This window comes from Oncorhynchus kisutch, linkage group LG21, assembly GCF_002021735.2.
Source record: "Oncorhynchus kisutch isolate 150728-3 linkage group LG21, Okis_V2, whole genome shotgun sequence".
Taxonomy (NCBI): Eukaryota; Metazoa; Chordata; class Actinopteri; order Salmoniformes; family Salmonidae; genus Oncorhynchus; species Oncorhynchus kisutch.
The window spans coordinates 17,961,253-17,979,669 of record NC_034194.2 but is presented as its reverse complement, the minus strand read 5'-3'; the positions used below and the strand labels follow the sequence as shown (position 1 = coordinate 17,979,669).

The 18,417-nt window shown below is 41.0% G+C and overlaps 1 protein-coding gene across 4 annotated transcripts; it reads left to right on the top strand.

Moving 5' to 3' along the window:
* The first annotated feature begins 4,543 nt into the window (after positions 1-4,543).
* vgll2a (vestigial-like family member 2a) lies at positions 4,544-11,761 on the top strand. Of its 4 annotated transcripts, none has more exons than XM_020477326.2 (4): positions 4,544-4,811; positions 6,593-6,863; positions 7,602-8,084; positions 8,560-11,761. In XM_020477326.2, the coding sequence occupies exons 1-4, from the start codon at positions 4,725-4,727 to the stop codon at positions 8,601-8,603; spliced, it is 885 nt and encodes a 294-aa protein (XP_020332915.1). In that variant the 5' UTR covers positions 4,544-4,724; the 3' UTR covers positions 8,604-11,761. The 4 variants fall into 4 exon arrangements, with proteins under 4 accessions (XP_020332915.1, XP_020332917.1, XP_031656780.1 ...); XM_020477328.2 differs by having other exon boundaries at positions 4,548-4,811; positions 8,704-11,760; XM_031800920.1 differs by lacking the exon at positions 4,544-4,811 and adding an exon at positions 6,294-6,418.
* The last annotated feature ends 6,656 nt before the right edge of the window (positions 11,762-18,417 follow it).

Genomic DNA, 18,417 nt, shown 5'->3' with positions numbered 1-18,417 from the left:
CAGCTCGAACTCAGTTCCACCTCAGACACCACACCACCAAAACAAATGCAATGCTAAAGCAGATCTGATTTAATCGAGTCCCTGGTGAAAGTCTAATGAAAGGCTGATCATGAAATAACAATTATTATTTGATAAATATTTATTTATTTGGACTTTCTATTTACAGTTCCTTTAACAAAACATAGTTTTTTTAAATTTTTACATGCAACCCACTGGGCACACATTGGTTGAATCAACATTGTTTCCATACCATTTCCTCTCATAGCTTGCATTGGCTTGGCTCAGTCACCCCTGGTAGTTTTTCAATAAATTCTATTAGACTCATGTCAGGCGTGTCCAAAGGAATGAATGGGGTGGATGAATGGAGTCAGTGTGAATGTAAGCTCCACAGCTGATGCTCCCTGCTCCAGCCATTAAAGAGTGTTTGGATATCCACATTTCCTCCCAAGGCCGAACCACGACTTCATCGCAGTAATACTAGCAACAGGTGTCTCTGCCACGAGAATGGGCTGCTGGGGCTCTACTGTGCGTATCACGCTTATCTTATGCCATGTCGTGCTACATAGTCACAGCCCTGCCAAATCAATCAGACACACTGCAGGCCCACTGCTTCCTAATTGTCATAATATTGCCGGCCCTGATGTAGCAGGCCTCATGTTAAGAAGATGAAGTGCTGTAATTAGAAACGGCAGTGGGGTTTCTTTTCTTCTTGATCATTACATTTTAAATTATCATTAGCTCAAGCAAAAGAGCCCTGGTATACCACCTAGGATTTGACCTATGACCCCTGAACCTTGTGTAATTTTTGAAGCACCCCCATAATGAGCGCAGGACCTATTTTCCTTCTGGTTTTAGTGACCTCCTGGAGGAATCTGTGCCTGTTCTATGCTCATGCGCTGCTGGGCCTTGTGTGGCTGGGGACAGGTGTCACAATATCCTTCCTGAAACAGACACTCTCTGTTTCACATTTCACACTGGAACTCCCACCTCTAAAACAGTTGCTGTAGTCACATGGTGTGCAGGGGTTCACACCGAACAGAAGACCACAAACTCAATGATGAGCAATGATCCTTCCTCATAGACAACATGGAAGTCATGTCATGACAGCGGTTTGTTACCAATGACCTTCCTCTTCATTCGGTTTAAGGAGTCAGTTGTCAAATATGAAAACAGCTATATTCGCAGTTTGAGGAGGAGTTAACATGTTTATTGATTTGTAAGTATGCAAATGTTTTTGTAGAGCTCCTGAAATAGCTAGGTAGTGACAATAATACTTTTAAAATTCATAATGAATGTTTAATTGCTGGATACTAAAACATTGGACACACTGGACATTAGGTTAACACTGTAAACACCTGAAAAAGCCTGTCCTACCAATATATTCAGTCATCATTTTGCAGAATGCCTCCTACCCCACCCTCATTCAGCCACTACGTTAAGCACGTTTGCGTTCCTCCATCACTTCAGGCTTGCTCTTGTAATGCCTTTGTGTGCCACTCCTTTCATCCCCTCACCCACACCCCTCCTGGCAGTAGCCTTGGCAGGACCCAGGCAGATTACCTATAGCCTAAATGGAAGGCCAGGGCCAAGGATCCCTCTCCATCAGGGGACCAAATAATGATTTTAGACATGAGTCTTGGTCTAGGCAGCTCCCGTGTTGAACACAACAAGAAATAAAAGCAGTCTGTGAAGTGCACTCCACCTCCCCTCCTTTCCACCCCTTCTCTACCACCATTAGATGTGTTGAATGTGCTGTTGTCTTGGCGAGTTAGCTCCTATTAGCCTGGTGTTTACACTCACCTTCCGTTTCTTGTCTAAAAAAAACTATTTGTGTTGAAATACAAACCATGTCGAGTTACACTAAATAAAACCACCTCGTTGTTTCTGAGCTGTTACATCCAAAATGGAGAGTTATTGCAAATGGTAATGTTATCTGACTGACAGGTGTGGTTGCGCTGAGCTCTGAGTGAGTATAATGCGCAGGAAAGGAGATACATTTATCATGGTCGAAGACCTTTATGTTCCCCTTTCACCTAAATGTTCCCTTTACAATATGCCTGTCTGTCTTTACTGACCATTTCACTACCTCCAGTGAATTCTCAAGTCAATTATTTAGCTCACTAAAAATCACATTATTAAGTGGGTGGTTCGAGCCCTGAATTCTGACTGGCTGACAGCCGTGGTATATTAGACCATATACCACGGGTATGACAAAACATGTATTTTTACTGCTCTAATTACGTTGGTAATTTGTTTATAATAGCAATAAGGCACCTCAGGGGTCTGTGGTCGGCCTTTGTCATTATACCACGGCTAAGGGATGTATCCAGGCACTCTGCATTGCGTCGTGCATTATTGCTTAATTATAGGCCCTCTCACAAAATCCAGCGAGGACATTTGAATGTAATAAAATTGGTGAACTGTTAAAGATTTGAAATATTGATGAAGATGATGACGACTATGATACCAACAAAGATGATGAGCGTATGAATAAGTTAAATAAGTGCTGGAATTAATCAGCCCTTCTAAAAATGCAGAGTACTTTGTTTGTAGACCTGAGACAATGCTAACAATGCTAAGTCAGAGAGACAGTGTCATTGCATCAACGCTGAGTAATACATTCTGCAATCAAACTTGTTTCATGATGTAATCCCCAAAAATGTGTGGATATGTGCGCAACAAAAGTTCATCATTCACCTTTTGCTACTATTTCGGACAAGTCTATGCATACCATTTTATGCATTGGATAAATCGGAACTTATGCACCACACAGAACGCACTGCTGCAAGGCAAACACAGAATTCCATTGGAAATGAATGTATTTCTGGTTTACCAAAATGCAATGACGCTGCGGGTCTGAACGAAGTGTAAAGTCAGCATGTGTTGCATGCATTCATTCCACTGCTGTGACCAGTGTTACTTCCTACCATGCAGTGATGCTGGGAGCATCACTCTGAAATCAGAGCTGAGCTGTTAATTGTGTGTTAAAGAGGGCTGATGTGTAAGGGGCCTGGTTCTCCCTGTCACAGCACAGGGCTGAGTTTGCCCCATGGTCATATTTCTGCCACAGCCAACAAGGATAATTGGGTGCAAAGACGCTCTCTTATCCAACTAGCCATCAAAGGGCTAGAATCATCTTTACCTTGTATTTCCTTTATGGGATTTGTCCAGCATCAGACAATTTTGTAGGAATTTTTAAATAGGTTCGTGTCCCTTCAATTGTTGAAAAGGTTAAATAAATAATTAGGGTGGGAAAACATTTGTCCACGCCCACAATGACCATGAAAGCAGAGAGAGTATTTGCATATGAATTGTCATTACCTGTCTCACAATAGACTAGAACAGCATTTCTATAATGTTAGCGCCTTCAATCAGTGCCATTATTGTTTGTTGTGAAATGATCTAAATGTGTGACCTCCTCCATCTCTCTGGCCAGAGCTGGTTGAAGGAACCTGAATCCACCAAGCGTTTACAGAGGACAGGAATACCAAACATTCCAGACAGATTCCTAATAAAATCAAGGATGTGCCTGGCAATAACTGTCATTGGAAATGGATAGAGTTCATTTGTACCTGAAGATAGAAAAAAATGTCTACCTCACAATATTTGATGAGAAACAGGTGGTTGTTGATTCTTATCATTCAAACTATGTAATGCACTCCGACCCCAACACAAATTGTGACCAAACTGTTTGACCTCTGGCCTTGGAATCTGGCAGGCCACCTAGGGATTGTGGCACAGTGTGGGGTTGGAGTCCTGCATTCCTCTCCTTAATGTATTTAATCTGTTTACATAATTAATTAACACTACAAAACATCATTATGTTACATTCCTTATATTGACATTTCAGAGTCTTATTGTACTCGGGGGTGGAATTTGGGTGAATCAATTTACTGTCCCAATTGACTACACTATACTGATGTTGTATAGGATGCATGTCCTGATATACACTGAGGGATTATCTTTAAAGTCTCCATTTGCAAAGGACATAAAATAGTGTTATTAATAGACCTATACGGCATACCACAGACCCATGAAGTTTGATGCTTCAAGGTTTCCTATCCAGGGCCCATCAAACTGTAAAAGTATTTGAAAATGTACTTTTTCAAAAGGTTTAGGTTTCGAAATGATTGACATCAAGTGCATGTTATTTACCAAAATTTGGACAATGTACTTGGACTACAAATTAAACATAACATGTATGAAATGAACATATATTGGTCTATAATAAAGATTATATACAGGTAACATGCAGGTGCATATCAAAGGAATGAATTACAGGTAACAGTTGATATCAGGATGACATTAGACTACAGTCAACATTGTGGGTGTACTAAGCTCTCCAGTAAGTGACCTATCTGGCAGGGCTCCATTCTTCTTAATTTAGCATCACGCAGCTCATGGCGGTAATGAAAGGTTTATTGCAGACTTTGGATAAAATACACCTGGTTGTGAAGTGCTTTTGTTCCCTCATTGGTCGGATGCAGGCTCGTCCAGAGACACGTCAAAACGGCTGGCTGTGTAATGTCTTTACTTTTGCCGCCACGCGTTCCTGTCGCACTGACGGTGCGTAAAGACCGAAGGCAGGACGCGCAGCGCAATTGGGATAGAAACGCCGCTCTCCAACGTTCCAAGTTACTTTAACCTCTCCCCGTCTACAATCTCCAATGAAGATTTTGCTTATTCCGTCAAATTACTATCCGTGAGATTTCGCTTTTTTAGCCATGAGCTGCTTGGATGTTATGTATCAAGTGTATGGTCCACCACCTCAGCCTTATTTTGCCGCAGCGTATAGCCCATATCATCACCAGGTACGTTATTGATGTGTTGTTTAAACTACTGGCAGATTTGGTTCAGGGAAAGTTTTGTCAGACTTTGATGAAAAACTTGAATTGCGCATTATTATAAATTATTTGATTTATCCAGGCCTGCTGTATTTTGGCATTGTCCACTCTCAAAATGATTCTGCATGACAGCCTTCAGGCGATTGTGGAAACAATAGTCCTCCTTACCTACAGTTACACCTATTTAAGAGGAACTTATTAGCCTTACTTTTGATTGATGTTTCCTTAATGAATAATGATAGCCATTCCTCCTTACATTGTTATTCAGAAGCCTACCTAATTTGCGTGATAATATTTTTAGTTGATAACATATTTTTGTTTTGTTTTAGTTGCTTAGGCTATCGCTCTCCCTCCGTCTTGTCCTGCAAAATCGAATCACTCAGGCTATTGCATACTTTTCCGTTTAGGCTACTGAATTTGATTGCGTCTTCTATTGCTATTTCAATTAGGATATTTTGCAATCTGTAGGTTATGGGTTAGATAGGCTTATTCAAATATGTAGATTGAAAAGGCCAAGGCCTTTATTAACTTTATTAACCAATCAATACAAAATACTTATGGGTCATTAATAGAGTTTAGGCTTAGGCTATGTTCGCAACTTTTATTAATCGTTCGTCAAGTACAATTATTATTATTTTATTGTTTTAATCTGTAGGCTGTAATTTGACTTTTTACATTCATAATCATTATTTTGTCTGGACGTGTCCACTTTTCTACATAAAATGTAATTAGTGCTCTGGTAACGATTTCGTTGGCGCACGTCCTGTGATACATATCTGTAAATTAAATTAATGCTGCTTGTGCATGCACAAGAACCTGTAAGGCGTTTGGGATATTCGGTTTCCAGACGTGCATTGGTGCTAAGGCCCTCTTAAAGCTGTGCCACTTTCTTAAAACCTCTCACAGTCAATATACAAATTCAGATCTTTGTTTGCACAGAGAGCTGGTTTTCAAATGTCAAATAGTGCGAACGTCTTCTTTAAATGTAGTATGCAGCGAGAAAAGGGAATACTGGGATTCACTTCGACACGCTCCAAAGCTCACATATGGTGGTGCTACTCTGTTTATTATCTCTCCTGATTGCCTAAGTCACGTTTACCCCTACCTACATGTACATATTACCTCAATTACCTCATCTACTGGTGACATACTCATTGTATATAGTCCCGTTATTGTTGTTTTATTGTGTTACTATTTCCTTTAAATACATCTAACTGTTCTTACTTTTTAACTCTGAAATTTTGGGAAAGGGCTCGTAAGTAAGCATTTCGCTCTGAAGTCTTAACGTGTCGTATGTGACAAATACAATTTGATTTGATTTGAAGGTTCATAATTAAGAAATTAACAAATATGCTCACGGGTTTAAATTGAATAGCTTTGAACTTGAATCCAACCACTGCCTCCTCTTTGAGTAGGCCTATGAATGAGGCGAGGATACTAAACTTATTAAATACCTGCCATTTTGGATATAGCCTAAAAAGCGCACAGATGCCACAATATAACGCGATTGCACAACTGTTGGACAATCCCTGAGCCGACAAGTTGAAAAATATGTTGATGTGCCCTTGAGCAAGGTACTTAACCCTAATTTCTCCAGGCTAGCCTTTGGTAATGCCTGGCCGTGACCCCACCAAATGATTATGTGCAGGTGAAATTCAAATTGATAATTGGTAACTGCCTTGATACGAATTCGTATCAAATGCGTGTCAAGGCTATTCAATTCTGACGTTTTTTAACGGATGTTTCAGAAATTGGCATTTTATTCCAAAATGCAAGAAGCGCAAGAGAGCATCAGCGGGGGCAGCTCGTTCTCAAATCTCCCTGGGCCGACGATAAAGGAGGAAGACTGCGCGCGAGAGAAGGATCACCCTCCGGAGGCCGAGTACCTGAACTCGCGATGCGTACTTTTCACCTACTTCCACGGGGACATCAGCTCCGTGGTGGACGAGCACTTCAGCCGGGCCCTCAGCCAGCCAACCAGCTACGTCCACGGGTCGGCTAGCAACAAGTCTGCACGAGGTAGGTCTACATCCACCTCATGGAGAGGATCACCGAACCACTCCAAATAACCTGTCCACGCGGTTTCATTTCATCACAATGACTTATATGTATGTCTTGCATGCAAGTGAGTTTTATTTTCAATTTTTTTTGTATATTATTGTGTTCACATCTTACTCAAATACACTTCATTTTAAACTGGATTTTTTGGAACAAATCAACGAATCCTCTGTTTTGCTCCCATAGTTTCAGTTTTAGTCTGCAGTCATTCACTCTCATTTGTGTTGGGTCAAAATCGCAACGGAATCGCAAAGTAAAACAACATTGATGGAAAGGCAGTTGAAAATAATAACACGCTGTTCTGTGTAATGTAGGGCTCAGTACTTACTCACTATATTGTAGGGGAATTTGTAGTGAGGGTTTGGTAAGCTATAATTTGTTCTGTTGCATTTTACTCCCTCAATGAATTAATTTAAAATGTAATTATATGACCAATATTATGTAGTCAACCATTCTCCAATTTTGATCAACCTTCAGGAATAACTGACAACAACAATATTTATCCATGCATCTTTTTCTCATAATGTTTTCCTTTATTTCATCCTTTCAAATGAATTGATAATTGAATGATCCTGGTCGTTTTTTATGTTGCCATATTCTCAGAACTGGCTTATTGATCCTCACCCACAGATACATTTATTGTCTTTACCACTTAATTGATCTGTGATTGAGCATTTCAATGTGTCTGTGGATTCCCAGACGGATTATTCCCGATGAGCCAGAGGAGTTTCCCCCCATCCTTCTGGAACAGTGCGTACCAGCCCTCGTCCCTGAGCAGTGCCTTAGGATCCTCCTACTCAGACATACCCTTCCCTGGGGACCCCTACTCCTCTGCCTCTCTACACAGCCACCTCCACCAGGCCACCCCAGAGCCCTGGCACCACTCACACCACCACCACCATTCTTACTCACTCGGTGGGGCCATCGGCACCCAGGGCTCCCCCTACCCTCGACCCAGCATGCACGAAGTCTACGGCACGCACTTTGACCCCCGCTACAGTTCTCTGCTGGTGCCCTCTGTCCGGCCGCACCGGCTCCCTCCATCCACTGTCCCCGGACCCAGTGCCTCACCGTGTGACATTGGGAAGAGCGAGTCAGCCAGCTCGGCCTGGACTGGGGCGTTCACAGGGGCAGGGGCAGGGGCAGACATCAGCCAGAGCATCGGCCTCAATGTGGATGCAGGTAACAACAACAGCGATAACAACAACCGCACACAACATGCAGTGTTAACTCTTCATAAAGGACTAGCTGTTCCAAGTGCACTTCAGAATAGCCTGCATAATTTAATTTTCCTCAAACATTCATGACTACTATTGAATGCTCTACAATTAATTGAATGCAAAAGTTCAGGAACGGTGTGACGCTTTACACGGGGGCTATGCTTCCATTCATAACATTATGCAGGGTTTTGTTCTCCCCAGGGGGAAACAGTTGTCTTGTCAAGGCCACTCTCCAACACTAAGAAAGACCAACGTATTTATGGGTTTAACAGGTCGAGTTCTCTGTCTCTTCTTTCTCCTGGGAGGCAATATGCTTTTACACTTTTCTGCTTTAAGGGCTTCCTGCTTCTACATATAAGCCATTTGGTCTCCCACTTCCTAATCCTTCTCTTGCCCTCCCTTTTCTTTTCTCTCTTTTTTTCTCTCTTTCCTCTCAGGTCTGCAGGTCCAGGATAAGAGCAAGGACTTGTACTGGTTTTAAAGCTCTGCTGCCCTCCCATGCCCGAGCTGGCCTCTGTGTTTCTCTGCACTGTATGATATTGACAGACATTTTCTGTAACAGATTCTAATCTCACTTGCAGCTCGACGCTACACCTTCAGTGGCGGAAACATCCTCAGCTGAAATTACTCGGATACTCTCTGCTGGAAATGCAGTGGACAAGGGGGAGAATCTAAAACTCTCTCCTACTAAAGAGAAAGGAGGGGAGACACCATGCAGGACTTGCTGGACAGCTTGCCAGAAATGCTCTGTGGTGTGACTGACAAAATGTTATCTGGCCAAGACTGAACACTTTCCTCCAAAGAGGACACTTGTTGAAAAAGAAAAAAAGAGAGAAACTGGAAAGTAAAAAATTAGATTTGGCATACTCGAAGACTGGAAAAACACTATTTGCTATTGTGTTTTTTTTTTTTACATATATATGAAAGGAGAGGAGCAAGAGAGAGGAGCATTCTCTAACGTGACTGAAGTGAGCAGCGGCTATGTGAAGCCATTTGACTCTGTCTTGCTCCCCAGCAGCTGTCAACGACAACTGTTTCAGTACTCAACGGACACACACAATTGTAGTGTCACTGCACAGTGTTTGACCAGGGGCTCTGGACTTCATAAATTGAGCATTTTGTCAAATCTGGACCTCGACCCACAGGGAACAACTGGTTTGACTGGTGATTTTGAGGTGCGGGGTGGACAGGAGGTAGCAGAAGTGGACACGCACAACTGTGCTATGTATGTCTGTGTGCCATATCTGGGCAGTGCTACAGTATATGTGATCTTTATGTACTTATTCCCCATTGTTTTTCAGTTATCCCAGGTATAAAGTCCAAATCAAACAGTCATTATCCATGGTATATTGTATTGTGAACATATTAATATATTGACCTTTTTAAAGTATTTTTTCTTGATACAGTTGTAATGTAATGTCAATGTGTTGTATGCCTCAGCCTGTAATTATAAAGCAATGGGACAATGTGATTAAAACTCAACTTTAGAGATAAAATGCGTAGTCTATAGAATACACAATTTGATAGACAGTTCATTTGAAAACTATCCTGTTTGATGTGAGTTCTGGTTAATTTCGTCAATGATATGTGTACAAAATAGATATCGTTCAGCCATCTGCAAGCACAACTTAAAGGAAAATGCCACCCCCAAACTTTTGGTATTTGTTTCATTAGTCCATTGTTGACAAATGTTTTACTTGTCAGCAATCAAGTTCTCAAGATATGTAACCTTCAAAATACAGAACTCATCCCCTACGATGTAACTTGCATCATGTGATGCTGTGTTTTGCATCATATGACAACAATGGACTAATGAAACAAATACCAAAAGATAGTTTTGGGGTGGACTTTTCCTTTAGGTGTTCAATTTTTATTAACTTCCACTAATGCAGTGTACTGGGGTTTGCATTAACCTTAAATCATTCTCTTGTAGATACTGAATGCTGATGCTTCAACTTGTCAATGTAAAGACATATTTCTAAAGGGCATTCAATACCGAACACCAGCAAAAACTCTATGAAGTATTTGTACAGAATAGTATTTGACCTTGTCTGGAAGAATACTATTCAAGAACATTCAACTAAGATGTTCTTGAGAAGAGCTACTTTATTAAGGACAAATGGACTGTGATTGTGATATGTGGTTGTCCCACCTAGCTATCTTAAGATGAATGCTCCCAACTGTGCGTCACTAAATAAGAGTGTCCGCTAAATGACTCAAATGTTCAAATGTAAGAGGCCAGGGATATTTCTTTCACTATATTCAACACCGTCTCTATTTTCTCCAAGGACATACTTTTCTCCTCGAAGACATACAAAAGGCTACATACAAACAGGCCACAATTAACACAGAACTTAATGATCGGAGGGAGAAAAGGCAATGGAACGGTCATAAGAATCAGGGGGCTGAAAAGGACACAGGGGAAAGAAAAGACCATTCCAACAAATTCAAACAAAAATAATGTGTGAGGCTGCCGTCATGTGTTCCCTTTCTTGGTTGTGTTTCAGTTTAGCACTGGACAGCTGTAGATTAATATCAGCTTCTGGCAAAAGTGATGAATGACAAGAGAGAGGTGGAGGGTCTCTCACTCCCCGGAGAACCTCTAACAAAGGAATATTCTCAGAGACATTTTTGTTTTTAGCAGTTAATGGGGATGACGTGCAATTGGCAGGTAAAATAGGCCACATGCAGTGTTTGGGTCAATTAATTACAGCATCTAGGCTAAGAGGAAAATTATTGATGTGTTTTAAATCTATTAGTGTGTGTGTTCTTATAACATAATTGTTATTGGTAGCCTAACATCAAAGTGTGGGCTATTCAGCGACATCATGGGTAAAAACAATTGCCTGTTTAAATGGGATATATAGCCTACTATGAAAAAAGGCCATAGCATAATAGATTGGCGTGTAGGCAATAACAGACCAATGTTTTGTTTGAGTGTGCCACCCAGAACTGTTCATATGGAAAACGTGAGTCTTGTTCCCATGCCGTCGGCACCACGTGTCTGACTCAGACCTGTTGCAAAGCGTGCGAGCAGGCTGGTCCTCGGAACATGCGACGGGACACTCGATAGCCTTTCGTGTCTCCTATTAGGTATATTTGTGAGGTTAACGCATAAACTGAAGGCAAGAACTCGGAAATTGTTGGTTGCTATAGAGATCGAGCGGAGCTGTCATTAACATTATCCTAAAAACACCATTTATGGAGTGTGTGATCTGGCTCCAGTTGTCACTGTGCGTGACCTTCAGCCTCTGCGGGACAATGAGCTACCACGGAGTTACCGCAAGTCAGCACAAAGACAACAGGAGCACTGCCTCCGCTATTCCAGCACCATCTCAACTTAAGCATTTAAACATCAAATCAGCAAAGCTATATATGCTTAGTTTAGTACACTGAAAACAAACTTAAAGATACCAAAAAACAATTTAATCCAATCAATGTTGCAAAATATTATGTCCATGGTACTTATTTCTGTCTGTGTATGTCTGTGTGCGTTCCCAAGTTTAAAACAAGAAAAAGAAAAGTTGACTCCTACTACTTGTAGACTGGTTGAATGCCAATCCCATCCTCCTCTCTTTCATGTTGGAAAAACGGTCTATGGCTCTGTCATACAGTATGCTTTTAGATTTCATAGGCTACCTAGCTAAAATGTTTGCTAGCCTAACTTCCTCGCATAGTCAAAAATGAACCAGCTAAGTTAGCTAGCTAGTTAATGTGAGCCTACTAGACTACATATTGAACTTCAATCGTCTCAGGCCAGTGACAAAATATATGAATTTATGGTTAGATCAGAATTGCCATCCTAATCATTGGCCTGTACAGAGAATTGAGTCAAAACCACCAGTCCAAATCCCCATCTCCACCCATTGCTTAGGAAAAGCAACAATTTAGCAAGCTAGCTACTGCAGGACATCAACACAAGCAGACCAGAAACAGACACGTTTTTCTGACAATGAAGATGTTTTGCTTAGGATGTGATTTGATTGGTGTGAAGCCAAATCCGAACTGGCCTCCCTTGGGGGGCATTTTGCAGTGCCAGGACAACCCACAGTTGAGCTCAGTTCAAAGCTGATTGGCTAATATATATATATTTTTAATTATCAAGGGAGGCCAACTGCTTACTGGCATCAATCAATCAAATGCTAGTGCGGCAACATGTCATACTCTTTTGTTACAAACAGAATCAGATACATGATCTACACATACTGAGACAGAACTGCGCAGTTTCCCTCTCTCGGATGATTTCTCCGGTGAGATTCAGCCACTTGCGAAATGACCGACAATTATGAAAACACAGAGAGATTAAAATGAATTTATATATAGTTTTTTCTAGGTCAAGTATTTGGGGAAGCCTAGCTTCCCTTGGCGTCCAGGAAAACTCGCCACTGCCTACCATAAGACATTTGGATCACTGTGCATATGAATTACTTTAGGCTTCTTCAATATGCAAAGAAGTACATCACTTCTACAGTGATTGATAGGCTATCAAATGCATACATACTCAAGTAAGAAAATTTTCCTACACTGGCCTTCTCACTATGGTGTCATAAAATGTGCACCTACAGTGGACAGTTTACTTGTGCTTGCCAATATAGAAGGTATACATCAACACATATCAGTTTAGCCTGTGTGCTTAAAATGACATAAACCTGTAGTGGTTTGTCACAACCATGCAAATAAACCATTGTCACTATTTACATTTGTTTGAGAATATCATTACCCTCCGAATTAAAAAGTGCATCTGGGATATTCCATCCTCCACAGTTGGAGCGTGGCTTGCCTTGTAATATAACCTCCGAGAGTTGAAATATGATTCTAAACACATGCCAGGCTAAATAGCAGAAGGCATTATGTTTTTTATTTAGTCCATGAATTAGGCATAGTGTGATCTATCGCCAATGCTTGACTTGTACTGAAATTGGTGCATGTACTTGTTTTGAGTGCTGCTACTGTTTATATTTAGATGCAGGAGCTCCGCAATACTTTTGAGCTAATATTCCGTAAGGGGAACAGGAGCTCAAGCATTGGAGGTGCCGGTACTCAGCTCCGGTGAGCTCCTGCCCAAGTCAAGCACTGTCTATCACACAGCCTCAGCTTCACCATCACACGCACTGCCATGCTCGCATTGCCACAGACAGTTCTCTCTTTGCAGCGGCAGCGTTCCAGACTAATGTTAATCAAGTCACATTCAGCCTTGGGTAGAGTTTATGGCTCGGTCTCTCCCCAAACTCAAGACAGGATCACTTACATGTACCACCTGAGATACTGGTAATGTGCTACGTGCAGCCATGTGTCGCAGTAATGTTTTATTTTCAACTCCGTTCATCTTGTTTTGCCAGGAGCCCTCATGACCACCGTTATAGCATGTCATCTCTTTAGCCTCCGTTTCTTTCTTTGTTTTTCTTCATGGCTCAGGAATCCGTCAAATAAAGGTGAAATAAATAAAAAATTGATGGACGAGCTGCTCTCAACGGTTCAAATTAATTAATGGAGGCTGTTTATGAAAGAAAGGAAAAATCAATCATGGACCTCTGTAATGCACTGATGGTCAACCATATGAATTAGTGGACCGTTGAAAAGGTTACAGGCCAAAAGACAACTATTGACAACATGAGAAACTCGCACAATATATCTCAATAATTAACAAGGTTAATGATTTCTACAGTATGTCTTCATCTGTGTCTGTGTGCTCACTTTTGTATTAAAAAACGTTGATACAAATCGCTAGGGAAGATTATTTGCTCATGAAATTAATTAATGTCAAGGGCCAGACAAAACCTCCTGGTGGGCCAGTTATTACCCTGGGGCCTCTGTCATAGCATCACTGTTGTAATGCCTGCTACTTGGCCCTCTCACCACCATTGAACAAAGGAGTCGGATGTTGGAGTTTGTATGATATCGCCTCTCCCTAGTTGTAGAGGAATGCCAACCACACGAATGCTGGAGCTGTAGAGCAGCTCTGGATGACATTCAGACCATCCACATGTGCCACATGGCTGGCGATTCTCACACCATGGCCATTGGCATTTTTCTCATTAGTCAACATAAGCGCTACAAATGCGAACTTGGAACCATGTCAACACAGGAGCATCATGCTGAAAAAGGACAACCCCCCTGATGGTGCTATGGAGCAAACTGTTTTTGAAACATGCTTTTAGGTGAATATTTAATTTAGGCTGCTATTGATTTTGAATGTATTTTAATGCCAGCAATTCAGCATATCCATCTACGTACCACATAGCTAGAGTGGTTACCAAGACTCTGGATGATCTGTATTGTCTTAAGTTTGACCTCAAACTGACATTCCATGTCTCAGGGTGGATAGGGGTTGTTTCTGAAATAACAGTGGATAAAAGATCATCCAAACCATTTTAGTCAACTGGTCTGTGGAGGACTACTGGACACAATTCAATGGATATCAATCAACAAAGAGGTAAGAATATGCATGCTATAAGAACATGTTGAAGGCTAGATGTATTTGGGTGCAGATGACTGAACTGCTCACTTTTTTTTGTTTGTGTCTGCAGGGAGAGAGACAAGGAGGTACACAAAGGTATTTCAATTAGTGTTGGTATGTTATGCAAATCACATGTAGCATCCTCCTCCCTTACCTCTTCAATGAAAATCACATAGGCCTCTACATTACGGACGAGGTAGGTGTATAAATACAAATCTGCAAACTGTTTTTTTCATTCACATTCACCACAAAAACAAAGGTATGAATACTGTTGTGAGCATGTTAAACATCTGTATAATTTGTTAAACATCTGTATAAACATCTGTATAATTACTATTTTTGGGATTCACACACTTCCACCTCCTTATACCTCTGATGAAAATCATTCTGGCTATGGATACGGAGAACATCAGCACATTAACATCAACACGCCAGAGGATATACCCATTGGACTTGGTGCTCAGCTGGGAGTTTACTTCATATTTTTAAAAAAAATAAATTCTGCTTTGCCACTAAAATCATTATAAACACTGACAACTAAAATATTGTGTTATTGTTGTTATGCATATTATTAATAATAATAATAACGGGAAGGTAGGGGGGTCCTCTTCGAGGATCCGTTATAGGGGAGTTACTCCACAGCTTCAATTTTAAGAACCCCTAAAGCAATCTCCAGGAAACGTTTCTTTTCAGAGTGTAGGAGCTGATGCCATTTTGAACTCACGTAGATCTGAAGGCATGTCGTTCATCATGTAAAACCTACTAACTCTAGAACATCACAGTGGAATTACATTTCTAAACATTACACATGTTGGACTTTATTATCGAAGACCCAATAAAGATTTGTTTTAGAGTGCGTACAGAAGCTTTTGCCCACTCTGTCGTGCCTACACACAACGCATATATTTCATCAATATAGAAGTTATATTTCTAGATGGACTTGAAAAAACAGACTGAAGAACTCAAAATCTGTGGGGGAGAAGTGTTTACTTTTACTTTTCAGCCAGTGAACTTCACTTCCGTCTCAGCACTGATTTATGAAGTTTGGAGTAAACCTGTGTTAAGTGAGAATATCCTATTTCACTGCAGCACTCACTGTTTGCATGTTAACTGGGCTGGAACACTCCTAACAATGGGAAGGAATCATCATGTCTTGTTCTGGGAATTCTTCACATATCTAATACGCTTGCTACAGTCCTCTGGGTGGGAGAAACAAAGTCTGTGGTTACAAACGCCTGAAAAAAATGTCACTGGAAGGTAAGAGAAGATCTTGTACCGTGAATGAGGCCTCAACGAGAAATTGTTGACATTAGAGAGAGTATTTGTTAACGCACGTTTGTGTAAGAGTTTTGATGGACAAACGAGTCTAAAACAATGGATGGGGGAACAGAGAAAACACACTTTCAAGTCCAACAGCCAATGGCAGAGTAAAAGCTTCAGAGCTGTGGACTTCAGCCACAAAGTTATCCACTTTCCACCTGCCGCCAGAGGAAGAAGTCACTGGTTTTGTTCCATAGCTTTTATTTAGCTTTTCCATCGTTGCCTCTCCATAACTTCCCACTTTAGCCAACAACGACTGTCACCGTCCCCTGTGGAGTGTAAGAGAGACTAACTAAATGTGAATTTACACATAAACACAAAGAGTTTCTCTGGAACTGGAGCCCCTTGGTGAAATACATGCATCAACAAAGTCATTGACCGACCTACATGAACAAATCACAAAATGTATGATCATGTTGTCACACAATATGTTGTGAAATCTGTTATGAATTTATTGTAATGTACTGTAATGTTTTTAAAATGTATAACTACCTTCATTTTGCTGGACCTCAGGAAGAGCCAAGGCAGCAGCTAATGGGCATCCACAATAAATACAAATCTGCAATTACTGACCAGAAATGCGGGACATTAAAGGGGAGAAGAGAAAGGAGGGAGAGTTGAAAAATATCTGTGGTGATCGCTGGCCAATACTTTACAGCCAAAGCTGTCTGTTGCTGGATAAATCAAATGTTCTTGGAAAACATAGAGTCAATTGGTATTAAAGATAGAGACTCATGATCAACCAGACAAAAACACAGATAATGTATTTGACGTGCGTGTGTGTGTCCTGTTCTGGACTATTCAGCAGGAATGTCTGAATTGTTCAACAGTCTGACAGTCAACATCTGTACGAATACCAAATTAAGGGAGACATAAATATGATCATAAAACAACTGTGGATGCAATATGAAGAAAATGGGTGGAGGAGATTATTCGTAAACCCAAATTGAGAACCTTTTGTTTGAATAAGGGTGAATTCGTGTGTGAGAGACATATTATGTATAACCTACCTAAAAGCAAGAGATCGCTGTGTGCGCAGGTAAGATGGCGCCGGAGAAGAAGGCAGATGTTTTACGTGTCTTCACCCAATTGTGTTTTTTGTTCGTTAATTCACATTTTCTGTAACTTATTTTTTTACTTATTTTGTACACAATGTTGCCTCTACTGTCTCTTATGACTGAAAATAACTTCTGGACATCAGGACTGTGATCACTCACCACGGACTGGCAGAATACATTTTTTAGCCCGACTCGAACGATATACTGCTTTCTCAGGAACAGGCCACATCACCACATCACCAACAGTCCACATCACCAACAAACTAACATGGTCCAAGCACACCAAGACAGTCGTGAAGAGGGCACGACAAAATCTATTCCCTCTCGGGAGACTGAAAGGATTTGGCATGGGTCCTCAGATCCTCAAAAGGTTCTACAGCTGCACCATCGAGAGTATCCAGACTGGTTGCATCACTGCCTGGTATAGCAACTGCTCGGCCGCCGACCGCAAGGCACTACAGAGGGTAGTGTGAATGGCCCAGTACATCACTGGGGCCAAGCTTCCTGTCATCCAGGACCTCTATACCAGGTGGTGTCAGAAGAAGGCCCTAAAAATCGTCAAAGACTCCAGCCACCCTAGTCATAGACTGTTGTCTCTGCTACCGCACGGCAAGCGGTACCGGAGCGCCAAGTCTAAGTCCAAGAGGCTTCTAAGCACATTGACTCTGTACCGGTACCCCCCTGTATATAGTCTCGCTATTGTTATTTTACTGCTGCTATTTAATTACTTGTTACTTTTGTTTCTTATTCTTATCCATTTGTTTTAACTGTGTTGTTAGTTAGGGGCTCGTTAGAAAGCATTTCACGGTAAGGTCTACACCTGTTGTATTCGGCGTGTGTGACTAATACATTTTGATTTGATTTGATTTGGGATCAGGGATCTTGCCTCTGCTTATTGAAACAGGTAAGATCAGGGATCTTGCCTCTGCATATTGAAACAAGTCGGTATTGTGGTGAAATGTAAGAGGAAAAGCCTATGTAACTATTGTGACCTCAAAGAAATGGAGAATGAAACTCATTTTATCCTCTATTGCCCTTTCTACAACAACATACGCTTGCTCTTATTCCAGAAAGCACACCAGATATAACCTCCCATTACGTGGCTGAGCGATGAGGAGAAACTGATGTGTTTCCATTGTATATTTCTGTTTGCAGAATATTTCGATAAAGCCTGGAATAAAAGACAAAGGGCTACCAATAATTAAATTGCACAAATATTTAGCCTCTATGTGGTAAATGGTACATGTGTATATAGATTGTGAATAATCTTCTCTTTGTGCCAGACTGGGTTCAAATGCCTCCAATTTATTTGTTTTTGTTCTTTTTATTTTGTATTTATTTATCTGTGTATGTTATGTTTGAATGTATGTACTGTATATATGTATTTATGTACAGTTGAAGTCGGAAGTTTACATACACCTTAGCCAAATACATTTAAACTCAGTTTTTCACTATTCCTA

Coding starts and splice junctions, on each gene's coding strand:
- vgll2a (XM_020477326.2), top strand. CDS start 4,725: ATGAGCTGCTTGGATGTTATGTATCAAGTGTATGGTCCACCACCTCAG. Junction 4,812..6,592: donor ATAGCCCATATCATCACCAG/GTACGTTATTGA, acceptor CGGATGTTTCAG/AAATTGGCATTTTATTCCAA. Junction 6,864..7,601: donor TAGCAACAAGTCTGCACGAG/GTAGGTCTACAT, acceptor GTGGATTCCCAG/ACGGATTATTCCCGATGAGC.